The sequence below is a fragment of the Zootoca vivipara genome, chromosome 9 (genome assembly GCF_963506605.1).
Source record: "Zootoca vivipara chromosome 9, rZooViv1.1, whole genome shotgun sequence".
Classification (NCBI taxonomy): Eukaryota; Metazoa; Chordata; class Lepidosauria; order Squamata; family Lacertidae; genus Zootoca; species Zootoca vivipara.
The window spans coordinates 26,052,930-26,067,874 of NC_083284.1; the positions used below are offsets into that span (position 1 = coordinate 26,052,930).

A 14,945-nucleotide genomic window follows, 5' to 3' on the forward strand; every position below is an offset into this window, starting at 1 on the left:
AGAGAGGATTGGAGGGGTGGGTGGAACCTGCTTCTTCTAACATCTCATTTCATATATGCCCACTTGACTGCTTCGATCTGCAGAACTGGCACTGCTACAGGTGCCATGTAATACTCCTTCTGCATTGGAAGAAATCTACCTTTTAGCATGGAAGCTGCTACACTTCGGTACTCCCTGCCTAGAGACACCAGGAAGGTGTCCCTGTTGTACTCTTTTCAATGCCTACTTAAAATCTGCTTCCGCAAAACTTGGGATTCCTCAGAGCCTGTCAACATTATTTCCCTCTTTGCACGTGTGTGTGTGTGTGTGTGTGTGTGTGTGCGCGCGCAATTTGCCTACATCAGGAGTCGTCCTCACAGCCTGAACATCAGAATCAAGCGTCACATTCTCAAATGAAAACAATGAGAGCCAAATGTCAGCAGAAATCACAAATTTATTAATTCTTAAATATATCAGTCAGCTCTTTACCATTATGGCAAGAAATATATACATATATATATATACATGGTGTCGCATGGTAAACTGCAGTGTTTTGAAAATGACAAAGGGTTAGGTGTGTAATTCAGTTGGAGTGCAGAGAACTAACTCACACAATCCCCCCACCCCCCCACCCCCCTCACATCTCAGTGTGGAAGACAGACCTGACCTAGAGTAATATGGCAACACCACATGCTATGGTAAAAAGTGTAAAAAAAGAGATAGAGAAAGAAAGAAAAGAAAAACATTCTACACCTAATTTTGTTAAATGTAAATACACGTATACCACCTAAAGCCGCTTCACAAAAGAAGAAATTGATAAAAAAAATTTTTTAAAAAAAACAAAACGCACGAGGCCACTGTGCCTTTTCACAGATCCCATTTGCGGGTTAATATGGCTCAAGACATTTACTGTAGATGCTTGTTATAAACATTTCTGTGGGTTGTATAAGAATCATCACCAGAGAAGCTTAAATTTCTCTAACATATATATGTATACTAGAACAACATCAAGATGTAAGGAATAAGATCCACTTTTGATTAGTAATCAATACAGAGAAATGAAAGTTATACAAATTGGGAGCTCTTTTTTTTGTCTGCTTTAAAAATTTCAAGCTGCTGCAAGTTGTAAATTTAACTTACAAAAAAGAACATTGATCAAAGTATCATGCGCTACACACCATTACAGAAAACCAGTAGCCCCAATGTTAACCAAAGAGAGAAGAAACAAACAAAAGTATTTTTTTTCAAAAGGGAAAAAACCCTATTTTTATTGTTAACTTTTAAAGAAGAGGAGCAACGCTTGCAGGAATATAATTTCACATCTACACAACAGAAGCAATCAAATAGCAACTGAGCAATCTGTTCTAAACAGACACTGAATTTATTTCCTGCTTACTTTGCATGTATATATGCAGCAACAGGGGGAAATAGTTAATAAAGCTGCAATAAGTATTTTATTCCACACTGTTCAAGGATGTTGATGAGCCATGAGAAAACAGATAAAATTATTATGGCAAAAGTGTAACAGTTTTATTAGAAAAGAGATATTTTCTTAGTAGTTTCCTTTTTATCAGTTAATAAACTGTTACAAAGAAAATTAAGACAAGTAATCTCCTGATACTAAGCTTTTAAGGCCTAATTGTCCTAGAGTATATTGACTAGAGCATCAGTTTAAAAAATCCTCTACAACTTGCTTTAATAAATGTACTGTACATCCATAAAATGCTCTTAAAAAGTTTTAGTTTACCCTTTTAACCACCAAAACCCATCTCATATTAATGTGCTCACTGCTTGGCTCTGAACAAATGAGAAAAAAAATACTCCAAAATATCTCCTCTTTCCCTGCAGTTACAACTACAAAGCTAAAGAAATTGTTAAAAATAAAATGACATTTCTGACCCGATAAGAACAGTGACAGATACTTCTAGCGAGGTCAAGCCAGAAAATTACGCCATTTCCCCCCAGTTTACCTACAGTGACTCATAACAAAGATGACTCCCAGAAAGAAAAGCCTACAGAAATGCTTTGGTCTAAACCAGTATTTCTACTCATATGTCCTACAATAACAAAGGTGCTGTTAGTAGGAATTATTTCTACTATGACCAAAGCAATGCACATTGCCTTTAAGAACAAACAAGCCAGAAAACAGAAGTAGCGAAAATTAAAACATAGATAACTGATTTTTTTTTAAAAAAACCTTCATTCCCTTAGTTTGCACATGAAGATATTATCTTCTGACATGAGAAGTATACTCTGTATATTCTCTAGCATTTCACTTGCCCTCCCTCTTTTCTCCCGTGTCGTCTTTTTCCCATTCTCAGTTTGCATGGAACATCCATTCCCTTCACTGAAGTGTAAACAAAAAGTGCCAATGGAATATACAACAAAATGATGCATCGTAAATGTATCACATGTAGAAACTTCACAGCTTCATGCACTCGAAGAACATGCATGAAGAGGGCAATGGAGTGGCCAAGATGGTAGCCAACCAAGTGCAGAGTGCGGAGGACAGAACGTGGCACTGCAGACATTTAGCTAGGAGGGTCGAGAGGAATGATGGGAGGAAGAGAGAGAGAGAGAGAGAGAGAGAGACTAACATTAATTGCTGAAATATTACTATTGGGGCTAAGTCATAATTTCCAAATGAACTGTTTGTGTGTATTTATATATGTACACACAGAGAGAAATCAAATTTCACACACCACTATTTTCATATTCAAACTACTGTAACATTTCAATGTTTAATTAGTAATAATAATTTATTATTTATACCTCGCCCATCTGGCTGGGCTTCCCCAGCCACTCTGGGCGGCTTCCAACAAAATATTAAAATACAGTAATCCAGCAAACATCAAAAGCTTCCCTAAACAGGGCTGCCTTCAGATGTCTTCTAAAAGTCTGGTAGTTGTTGTTCTCTTTAACCTCTGGTGGGAGGGCATTCTACAGGGCGGGTGCCACCACCGAGAAGACCCTCTGCCTGGTTCCCTGTAACTTGGCTTCTCGCAATGAGGGAACCGCCAGAAGGCCCTTGGTGCTGGACCTCAGTGTCTGGGTAGAATGATGGGGGTGGAGACGCTCCTTCAGGTATACTGGACCGAGGCCGTTTAGGGGTTTAAATTGTGCTCGGAAATGTACTGGGAGCCAATGTAGGTCTTTCAAGACTGGTGTTATGTGGTTGAAACAGGTGCAAATTATCCATGCATACTTTTTTCTTTATCCCTTGTAGAGACTTGTTCAATGATAGCTGCAGGTGGATTCAGACAAAAAGCTGAGGTGGGGAAAGGATGCACATATGCGTGGAGTTATTTTTGGGTCAGGGACAACTGATACCAGGTACAGGAAACCTGTAGCCCTCCAGGCATGCTTTGATGACAGCTCCCCATCAGCTCCAGACAGAATGGCCAGTGGTCAGAGAGGAGGGGGCTAGGAATCCAACCACATCTGGAGGGGCCACAGGCTCCCCACCCCCGATTTATATTAATAACAAAGCCCAAAACTTTCTCAAGCTGCTCTATTACATCCACCCTCATTCAAATAAATCAACATGATAATGATTTGATCGAGACAAAGATATAAGCAAAGCTTCGTTCGTAATATGCTATTGTGAATTACAACTCAAGTTTCCACTTTGCAATTTCAGGCGATGCCCCATTTATGCAGGGGTTCCGCTTTGGGCCCATGTGCACATACACAAAAATTGGGAGCACCCTGGTGAGTCCTCCTAAACCATACCTGGCCATCCCTTTGACTTGTGGGAATGGGGAATTGCCTATACTGTATTTAAGGTGTGCCGAAAGCCTGAACACTCTGCTGCTATCTTGGTCAATGCATCTTGTTGTTTCCAGAGTGCAGATAATATACTGATCCTGAGCAAAAGTAATTAATTAGGAGAATTTCTAAACAACTCTAAAAATCTCTAAGCCCTATACAAAGATAAAACCTAAAGACCTAAAAACAATAGAAAAGTGTAATAAAAATGCAGATAAAACATAAAACCCTGGTAAAATAATACTTGTTCTAAATAAATACTGCAAAAACAGGCAAAAAGAAGAATTCAGTAACAGGCTCCAATCTTATGGGGCTAGGGAAATCTGTTTGGTCTGAAGGGCTCCAACAGTAATCATGTAGGCAGACGCTGTAGAGCAGATGGGAGCTGCAGCTTTTGATTCATTTTGTTGACTCAATAAAGGGAGAATTTGTGGCCACTACCCAGCCAAAATTAAATAATAGAAACATGTACAGCAGCTGAGTGAGCTTCATTCTGCACTTGAATTTGTGCGGATTCATCGCTGCAAATTCTAAGCAATGGTTTCGAAAGCTGATTTGGTGCATACTGAGGTAGATATGAAATGGAAGTAGCAGTCAGCAGCTTGCTTGGCCTGGACATATCAAATGCTCTAGACTCCCTTTGAGAGACACCTAGTTGATAGGAATGTGGAAGAGAAATAACTGGGGCCAAAGAAAAGAGCTCTTAAACGGATGGACAGGCGACAAACTGAATATGAGAATGCTTTACTCACTTGATAGGTACTGTTGGTGATCCTGAACGGTGGAAGTGAACATTCTGCCATTTCCCATCGCGGCGGTGCCAGACCCGCGTCTCTTCCGACTGCATTGTCTTGGGCATCCCACTCCCATCCATGTACTGAGTCAGCCGTATGTATGCAATGCAGGCAGCATCATCCCCCACGAGGTGGACATGTGGATTCAGGATGATGGTGTGGACTGGCTTGTTGCTCTTAGACAAAGCTACAGGGAGGAATGGCACATGGTATAAAACTCATAACGCTCAAAGGGAATGCAGCCCTGAACAAAATGTGGACATGCTTTTAAAAAAGGTAGCCCCTGAGCTCTAAATTGGAGTTGAAAATACACTGAATTTTGTTTGGCTTGTGTGTCCACCGAAGTTAATGTGTTACATTACGGCAGAATCTTGCTGAGGCAGAGATATTAATTAAAAGATGATGCAGAATTTTTATTTTATTTTTGTTTTTTTAAAAACCCACACCCTTGATCATACTAGCGATCGTCAACATCTTTTCCCCGATCACAGATGTGACTGGAGAAAACTCAACATGTGAAGCAAAAACTCATGGATCGTATGTGGAGAGTGTTTAAAGTGCTTCAAATTAACTCTCTAAATAATCCTTACAACCACCAAATAACATCTTGGTTAGCGACTAACTTTGACTTGGTTAGCGACTAACATGTATGACCCCCTGAAATTTTGCCCGTGAGGGAATATGGGCCCTTGGCTGAAAGGGGCTTCCTATTCTTAGGTTACATGCCAAAATGCATTTAACATGCCTGGGTTTGTTTGGTCACATATACGGTACATTTGGACTTCCCCCACAGAATCCTGGCAACTGTAGTTTGTAAAAAGGTGCTGTGAGGCAGAGCGCTCTCTCGGGGGTAAAGCACAGTCACCAAAATTCCCTGGGGGAAACCATGACTGCTAAAGCAGCGTGAATGTGCTTTAAATGTGTGTTGTTGTTTACACAGCTGCTGTGGGGCAGCTGGCGATCTGGACTGGAACCATGGCATGCCAACAGGGCATTAAATGATAGTGCGTTGCCAAAATAAAAGTTGAAACGAGCCTTGAAGCATGGCCTTGAAGCACATCCTTCACATCTGCTTAGCAACAAGAATTCTCCCCTGCAACAGGTGTCTTTATCAGGGCAGTCAGTGTGTCTGACAGAATATCCGAGTCTGTCTCTCTGACCGGATAGCTGAACGGAGCAGAGATATAGTTCTGTTTCTTATTTTATATGCAGACCAGTGGTGTTGTGCAACTTGTAATGTAAATAATAAAGACTTTAGAACTGGATGGGTGAGGTGGCTAATTCACCAAGAGAGGGCTGGACTGCTGCTGCAAAGACGCAGGAAGACTTTCTGAGGAACTCAGCTGAGATGAAGAAAAGGAACCCCAAGATTTGGAGCTCACATGCTAACAATTAACCCCTTCCCCTGTGTTCCAGGCCCAACAAAATCTGCACCACCCCTTATTCTGTACAAGCTGTTATTTCTCCTGGGAAAGACACTGAGGAATATATATGAAACTGAAGTTTACTCAGCTGAATGGATGAGAAAATTCAACTACCATATTTATTTGTGAGGCAATTCTCTTCTAGAGAAGAACTGGTGCTGGTTAAAAACATCCCAAAATTAATGTTAACATCCATTTTGTGTGCGTCTACGCAACTGGTATCCTGTTTCATCAGAATATAACAATGCCAACAGTAATGATGGGGGAAGGAAGGAGCAAAGTGTGATGGGGGGGGCAGGATTACAGTTAAGTGAGAACAGCTTGCATGGGTGAAATCCTTTTCCCCACTATGCACGCTGGATTGCCTCCATGTATGCAAATACGAGAGCATTTGTTGTTGTTTTGCGAGACCTGCAGGGTGCCGTTATTATGCAGAAGCAAAAAGCTGTTTATACTATAATTTACACATTTACACATTAGTGGATTGTTATCCAAAGAGGAATGCTGTGTTTTCTCCACTAGCTTGCTTGTGGATATACAGCAAGGAAACATGTGCCTTCCTGAGTAAAAATGAAGCTTCTGTTCCTTTTATGTGGCTCAGGCACTGAACCTTAAAAAGAGGATTTATATTCCTCAGCAGTGTACGGACAATCAGCCCCTATGGGACACTGATGTGTTTCGAACACTGTAACAATAGATCGGTCTTGTAAAGTGAGCTGCTGCTAAAGAGGCAGTGAGATTTGCTAAAGAAATTTATCAGAGTTATTTCAAATGAGATTTTAGCAGGCACCATGAGGGGGTTTCTCCAGGAGTTATTGTCTAATAAATAGGTCTTCCTTGCTTTTTCCAGCAAAGAAGTAAACAAAAAATCAACACTCACTGAGCAAACAGACTTAACTCTCTCTCTCCTCCTCTCTCCTCTCTCCTCTCTCCTCTCTCCTCTCTCTCTCTCTCTCTCTCTCTCTCTCTCTCTCTCTCTCTCTCTCTCTCTCTCTGGTACAGATACCAATCAAGCTATTAATGTTTTACAAATGGTTGCTCTTCGAGATACATGCAACACCTCACATTCTACTTAGGAGGGACAATAGTAACTGATATTTTTAAAGACAGCAACAAATACAATCATTAAGAACATTTATTTAACATAAGGGCCTAAGTCTCTGTTCATTTGCAATACCATGCTGTTGCCACAGGTTACTTCCACATCCTCTTCATGTGACTTTTTGGCATAGAAAGAATTCCATGAAACAATTTAATCACATATGTTTCTTCAGTGGCTGCATTTGGATGCCACAACACACACAGTAAACCATGGCTTATTGTGGTGGGAACAAACCTAGCCTCTGGCTGGCTTGCATGCTTCTCCCTCTTAATTCCTCTGCTGCTGAGTAGCATGGAATTGTTCGTTTCTGTTTTTGCTAAACCTTAACATGTCACATTTTTCAAACCTGGCAAACTGCAGATAATTTTAGTTATGGCTTCCTTGAACAAACCAAATTCAAGTCATGAAACTGGGCCTGTTAATTGTTTAGGGAAGAGCTTTCCAAACTGTGTGTCACAACACAAAATAAAATACAAAACTCCTTCCAGTAGCACATTAGACTATTAGAGACCAACTAAGTTTGTCATTGGTATGAGCGCGTTTGTGTGTCGGCTGCAGTGTGTAGGTGTGTCGCTCCCTGCACTCCTCCCGGGGCTGGGAAGGGGTTTGCTTAGTTATTCACTGAATAACTGTGTCATGAAATGATGCATGTTTAAAAAGCTATGGTTTTAGGGAATCAGGCAGAACACTAAACTGAGGTCATGCTGCATTTGGTGTGGCTGCCACTTGGTGGCCACATAACCTGCAGAGCATGGTGGCACTTTGCATGTTTATGTCTACAGGAAGAAACTGTTCAAATCCCATTCACTTCCTATAATGCACTATAGCAGTGTCAGTTCTTTGTTGTGGTGGGGGACACAGGCAATTTGCTATCAGTTAGTGGTACCTCAACATCCGAACGATTCGACTTCCGAAGGTTTCGACTTCTGAAGTCGACAACCCCGGAAGTCTTTTCGCCGCACGTGCGTTCTGCACCTGCGCAAAGCAGCGCACGCAGTCGGCGCATGTGCAGAAGCAGTACTTCAACAACCGAAGACTTCGACTTACGAAGACGGCCGCGGAACAGATCGTCTTCGTAAGTCGAGGTACCATTGTACTTCTTTATAACCGGAAACAGGGAGGCCTTTTCAGATATATAGTGTGGTGAAAAAAAGCCCACATACCAAGAGAGAGCAGCATTGTAGGCTCCTGATGCACAAAGAAGTGCCTAATTTCAGACACTGGAACAAATGGATTTACTAGGTCAGGAGCAAAACCTACAGTTATGAGGCCACTTTCCTAACAACTCATATCATGCTCACTTCATGTGAATAAGGGGGTTGTTCCTGAAAAATAAATATATGAATTCTGGAACATGGAAGGTCACTGAACACCTCTTCCCTCCCTATAACACACTCTCATGTACTTCTAAACAGCCAGCCCTATCGTACAACCTGGAGGGGGGGGGTGTTCCATGGTTCACTTGCATGTAAAAGGTCCCAGGGTTCAATCCCAAGCATCTCCAGTTAAAAAAGAGCAGGTGATTCAAATGTCTAAAAAGAAATTTTAGATTCAAAGCTGAAAGGCAAACGAGTACAGTATTTCCAACAACTGGTACTTAACATCTCCCAGATACACAAGACCTCAAATTATCTGAATTACTATTAACATACCATTTTCAAAGTAAAACCGGTGGAAGTCCATTCCCTCTACAAGATTTCCCAAAGCTTCAGGTTCAAATGAGGTGAGGCCTGGATCACATATCTTCCTACAGGGCAGGGAGGAGAGAACACTCATTTCAAGAGCCATTCAGTTTAAAGATCAACCAACTGGAGGATTGTCATCTTCCAGATTCAATGGAGCCAACAAACCACATGAAGGTGTAAAATATGCTTAGTTCTATATGCCCTAGATCAGGCATCCCCAAACTGCGGCCCTCCAGATGTTTTGGCCTACAACTCCCATGAACCCTAGCTAACAGGACCAGTGGTCAGGGATGATGGGAACTGTAGTCCAAAACATCTGGAGGGCCGAAGTTTGGGGATGCCTGCCCTAAGATGCTGCAGAGTTAAATGAGCAATATACATGAGCAAGATACATTTTGAATTTTCACTGATGGTGAAGATTTAGCCATGGTTGGATTCAGATATCCTGACCAGGCAGCTTAACACTGCTGCTGGTGGCCTGCAACCCAATCAGTTTGCAAGAATTCCATCAACGTTGCAGCTTGGAGAAGCGTGGCTGAGGTTGCACATTTCATAACAACGTACAGTTAAACTGGAATTCGCTCCTGCAGGAGGCAATGGTGGCCACTGACATATTGCTTTAAAAGAGCATTCCATACATTCATGGAAGAAAAGGCTAACAGTGACTTCTAGCCATGGTAGCTATGCTCTGTCACCGCTACCATAGGCAATATGTTCCTGAATACCGGCTGCTGGAAACTGCAGGATGGAAATGTGTTCTTGTACTCAGTTCCTGCTTGCATCAGGTTGGGCACTGTGGGAACAGGATGCCATACCAGACATGACATCCGCCTGATCACTAGATTAGGGTCTTCTAATGTTCTTACTATTTTCTGGAGCCAAGCCTCAAAGGAGGGCTGGAACCGTCGCCAAATAGTTTCTCCTAAACTTATCGCACCAGGTGGTTTAGAAAGATAATCACCAATGGTCCAGCAGAACCAACAGGGACATACTCCCCCTTGTCTAGCTCCTAGAAAACACTGTCTACCAAGGTGAGCAAAGCTGCCCCAGTCCCAAAACTAGACCTGAATACCAATCAAATGGTTCTATATAATCTATCTCAAGAACCCATGAAGCAGAGATGCTACTACACACTTGAAAATCCTGTTCAAGAATGGGAAATGCAAGACTTGTTGGTAGTCAACATAGTGAGGCCAACTAGTTAAGACTGTCTCACAAGAGTCATATTAAGGATGGGACAATGCATTCCTCTTAGGAGACATTCATTATTCTTCTTACCCACTCAACCTAGCTTCCTCTGGCTAGGTTTAATCAGCCAGAATGGGCAAAGCCTCAAGTGTATACAAGAAGTCACACACTTGCTTCATAAAAACATGAGAAGAGCCCTGCTAGATTAGTTAGGTCAAAGGGCTATCTAGTCCCACGCTCTTCTCAAAGTGGCCAACCAGTTGCGCATGTGACTTCCCACAGTGAAGACAGAACACCTAGCCTTGTATGTTTTATTATCCATGTCTATGAAGTGAATTTGGATTATTTTACTGTCTAGGAACATTTACGGAATTCTTTGTTCTCACAATTGTGCAAACTAGACACTGGATACAGCCTTCGGCATTTGTACCCCATCTCAAGAAAAATAAAATAAATGCAACTTACGTGTAGGCTTCAAAATCCCCATTATTGATAGCTTCAATCAGCTGCTCAGTAACCTTGATAATCTCCTGCTTACGAGCTGAAGACAAGACAGAAACATGAATAAGATGGTGCATTCAGAGGTATTTGCACAGTGCAATGGAAACCAGCAGAACAAAAGACTCTCAGGGTATTATAGAGTTGAAGCCATTGAGATTTCTGCCCGATCAATGTGATTGCCATTCATTCACCGATGCCTCTTCTCCTCTCCTCCCTCTCAACATTACAGCAAGAAGAGTTAAGTGGCTGTTAGAACTTGGTACATTTTTTGTTTGTTTGTAGAGATATAAAGCATATGCCAGAGATCTATCTGGAAAGGATTTTTGTAATCTATAAAGCTGTCAGAGAAAATTGTAAAGGGAAGAATCCTTTGCAGAATCTAGCAGACTATGCCACTTGAGTTTGATTCTCTCATGCATGCCTTCTAGCTCTACCCTCCAGTTTATGTAACTTCAAAGGTGGGATGTGCACATTTCCTGTAACCAAATCACCAGAAAATATCTGTAAACTATTGAGATGCCCATAAAATGGTGGACCGGCTATGGAAACATGGCCATCAAAATACAGCCAGTACCCATCAAAACGTCCTTTCCAAGGTGACTTTGATAAACCTCCGTTTCCTTTGAGGTCCAATTGCTTTCTTCCTCTGTTCCTTCCTTGGGTTCATTATATCTGCTTGTTACTCAGCTGTGCTTCCAAAAAGTAGTTATGCCCTAATCCTGGGTGGGGAATAGGATTTGGCCAGCAGGCCTGATCCAGACCTCCCCCACTCACTGCAGGCTGCTCACGTGCCAATCGCTTCTTGTCACAATGATGGCAAGTGATCCAGAATAAGTTTTCCTGAACTGATATGGTGTGAATTGTACTTGCATGACAGAGATATGTGCCACCTGGGTGGGCTATATAGGTTTGCTCTGCTCTTTAGGTATTTTTAGTATGCATTTTCCAATGAGCAACAGTATGGCACCTGTTGATATCATTCCCTAAGCCTTACTTCTGTTGCATTCAAAAGTAGCAAGTGCGCTTCACAGAAGGGGCAACTCACATTTAGTCTGCAGTACTCCTTGTTCACAATACAGAAACTCCAGGAAGCCAGAGGTTAGGAGATTACTTTTCAATAGGAACACCGTGAATGAGTATCTCTCAACTTAATTTCGTTTGTGACAACTGACCTGAAAGCAATGTACCTGCGCAATCCTACAACCCCAGGAAATGAGATTAAGGAAGCCTTATTGGTGCTGCACATACAGCTGTGGCTGTATGTTTCTATCACATCTAGCATCATTTCTTCCAGCGCTACTCACCCTCCCCCCCACAAACACGCGTTTCTGTGTGTGCGTGTACATTTCATTAGCACAATAGGGGCTTGGCAGGATTAGCTTTCTCACACATTTGGCAAGGGTCTGCACATGAAATACCAACTGCAGCTCAGAGCATATATCCATGAAGTTACACTATGCTGTCCGTTCCAGTTGAATAGGTGCAAACCATCAAGAAGGTGAATTTCTTTCCTACTCAATAAAGGCACGGGAGTCTTCTGGCTCTAAAATGATTGCTTCTGCTACAAGCAGCACAGCGCTCAGTTATATGAGAAACTTCACTTTCTTGCCCTTGCCTGAGTCATTGGAAAGCTGACCCGCAAGCATGATGAGAGCAAGCAAAACTTGGGAGCAACAAATACAAATAACAGAAATGCTTCATCGCTCGTGCTGAATGCAGCTACAGGTTTATACATGGGGTGTAATATTTTTAGTAGGAAATAAGACCAGAAGGAAAGGGATTTTTTTTAAAAGGCAGGACAACAGGAGCTTGAGAAAGGCCTTCAGCAGCAAATGACCTGAGAAAACTTTAAAAAAAAGATGATCGAGAGAGACCCAGTTTTCAATGCCTGGCTTGTTGGCAGTCCAATTTAAGGGCATAATGTTCCTTCTACATGTGATATCTTTTCTCATTCTTGCAGTACTCTTTTAGTTTCTTTCTCCTTTTCACTTCAAAGCTCCAGACCGAACACAACAACCCTGATTGTAGTCATGCTGTAGCACCTCCATCGTGGATCCAATTGCTTTTGAAACTACCACCTGTTAATGGCACTGGCTTTCTAAGCTACAGCATTCCCTTGTTCAGTCACATTCTGTTTGGTTCCCATAAGCTTTTCTAGCACAGCTACAGCTTGACATGCAGTTAGGTCCCATACTTTTGTGAATCTGGCTTCTTTTCCCATTACATGCCAATTTACATTAGGTGCATACTGTGTTTTATTTAATCAGCCCTGTACACACACACACAGATACCTTCCACAATCCTGAAGCCTGTTGCGCACACTTAGGGTCTCACCAATGATATATTTACTACTTGCAGAGCTGCAATCTCATTCCAACATTACTGGCAAGCAACATAGAAACATAGTTGGAAGGGCCCCTGAGGGTCATCTAGGCCAACTCCCTGCAATGCAGGAATCACAACTAAAGCATCCATGACAGATGGCCATCCAATCTCTGCTTAAAAACCTCCAAGGAATGCACAAGATGAGAAATAATGTAAGAGGAGAAATGATGCTTGGATTCTGAAGTTCTGCAGCATAAAGGATACCCAAGGCCAGGTATTACAAAGAGTTGCTTCTTTTGTAGGATGACAACAGCAAAGTCAGCTGAAGGCTAGTTCACACATAAATACTAAGGCAGGAGTGGGCAACCTGTGGCCCTCCAAATGTTATTGGATTTCAAATCCCAGCAGCCTCAGCCAGCATGGCCAAAGGTCAGGGAGAATGGAAGTTGTAGCTCAGAAATAACCAGAGTGCCACAGGTTCCCTACCTCTTTAATATGAGATAGCATGGAATCTGTTTGCCTTAAGTTGGTGCTTATACCATTGATCAGGGCTGGATGTTTCTCTGTTCATACCCATTCTTGGAGAAGAGGAGCTGTGGCCATGCAAGTGGTCTTTCTGTGAATACAACTTTCTTTCCATGAACGGAAGGAACTTCTATGTATGGAGCAACAACACTGGATCCAACCCAAACTTAGTTCATCACAGCATCTACTGAATCAAAGACATGCACCATGCATGTTTTGGATTGGCCCTTGGAATTACAGATTTGACGTCAACCTTCACAATCAAGCCTCAGACAGTCTAAAGTTTTTCAAAGGCATGGAGATTAATCAATGTACTCTGACTTAATTGGTGTGCACACTGGGTTCAGGGTTGTACACATGCAACAAATTTGGGGCTGCTCTTATGAACCAGAGTTGGGAATCCCTACTGGCAAGAAGGAGTGACCAGCTCATACACATTTGAAGGTAACTATCATGGGATGGAAGATGGAGAGTGTTGGCAAACTCTGCAAACAGACCAATTGCACTGTTTATGTGCTCAGAGTTGAGCAGCTGGGTGATCACCGAGCTTAATCTGAAACTCATCAAGGCTTAAAGAAAAAATTTAAGTCTTTGGAATTGAATATAAATTCCAAATATTATTACTTTATTTTAGCATAATTCTCCCATTTCACTTTATATGCTTATGATGTCAGGAATGCTTGTGTGTTGCAATAAGTCCTCCAAAGGGTTGAGGAGGGCATAGGCCAGGGGCAAGTATTGCATCTTGACCCGAGCCTCTACAAAAAACAACAACCCTCTACATGCATGTATGCAAGGAGGTTGAGGGTGGAAAGGGCATTTAATACAGCTTCTTGCTGCAGTGATTTATTCCTGTGCTCATATAGTGACTCCAAAGAAGTTTAGAATCTACTGTATCACCCTCTACAACGAAGACCGCTGTGCCATATGATCATATCCACACCACACATTTAAAGCACTCATGCCCCTTTAGCAGACATCTCTCTCCCCCCCCCCCAGCAGAATCCTGGAAAACTAGTTTGCTAAGGGTGCTGGGATCTGTATTGCTGTGAGGGGGTCTCTCAGCCCCCTTAAAAAACCATGTTCCCCATGATTCCTTCAGGAAAGGCCATGACTCTTAAAGTGGTATAAGACTGTTTTAAATGTATGGTACGGATAGTCCCTCTGCTCTAGAAAAACAATTTCTGGTTTTTTCCCCTGAAACCAGAAGGTGGTGGCAATCACCATCACTTAGGAACCAGTCAGACCAATAGTCCATCTACCTCCCCCAAAGTCTTAGATAGGAACCTTTTCAAGCAAAGGAAAACTGGATCTGGCTAAAACTTACTTAGGGGAACAGGTAATGATTCAAGTTCTTATTGAATAATACATATCATTCATATGAAAATTATTTAAGTCTCTACTGAAGAGTAGGGTTGTTGTTGTTTTTGTTCAAAGAAAAAGCCAGAGACATTTATTTAATATGTTTTGAATGACTTTATGGCGAACCTAAACACTTAAGCTGTCATCTGTACAGTGATATTACTTTCCAGTGTCTGCTGCTCCAAGTGATTCACTGTGATTCACTCACTAATGATCTGGCAGAAGTCTTAAGCAGCTGATTCTCTCTTCAATTTCCTAAGAAGAAAAGATTCTCCCAAGACTCTCTCTGCAT

At 41.9% G+C, this 14,945-nt stretch overlaps 1 protein-coding gene across 6 annotated transcripts in view; it reads right to left on the bottom strand.

The window, feature by feature from the left end:
• Window positions 1-415: 415 nt before the first annotated feature.
• The window catches only part of CAMK2D (calcium/calmodulin dependent protein kinase II delta), a 145,680-nt gene continuing 131,150 nt past the window's right edge, over window positions 416-14,945 (bottom strand). For 3 of the 6 annotated variants that reach the window (XM_035113116.2, XM_035113117.2, XM_060278555.1), the window contains 4 exons: window positions 10,406-10,481; window positions 8,720-8,814; window positions 4,500-4,728; window positions 416-2,514 (listed from right to left, as the gene is read on the bottom strand). In XM_035113116.2, coding sequence (XP_034969007.1) covers window positions 2,511-2,514; window positions 4,500-4,728; window positions 8,720-8,814; window positions 10,406-10,481 — 404 coding nt within the window. In that variant the 3' untranslated portion in view covers window positions 416-2,510. Of the gene's footprint in view, window positions 2,515-4,495; window positions 4,729-8,719; window positions 8,815-10,405; window positions 10,482-14,945 lie in introns of those variants that run through there. The other 3 variants (XM_035113119.2, XM_035113118.2, XM_060278554.1) reach the window with 1 other exon arrangement.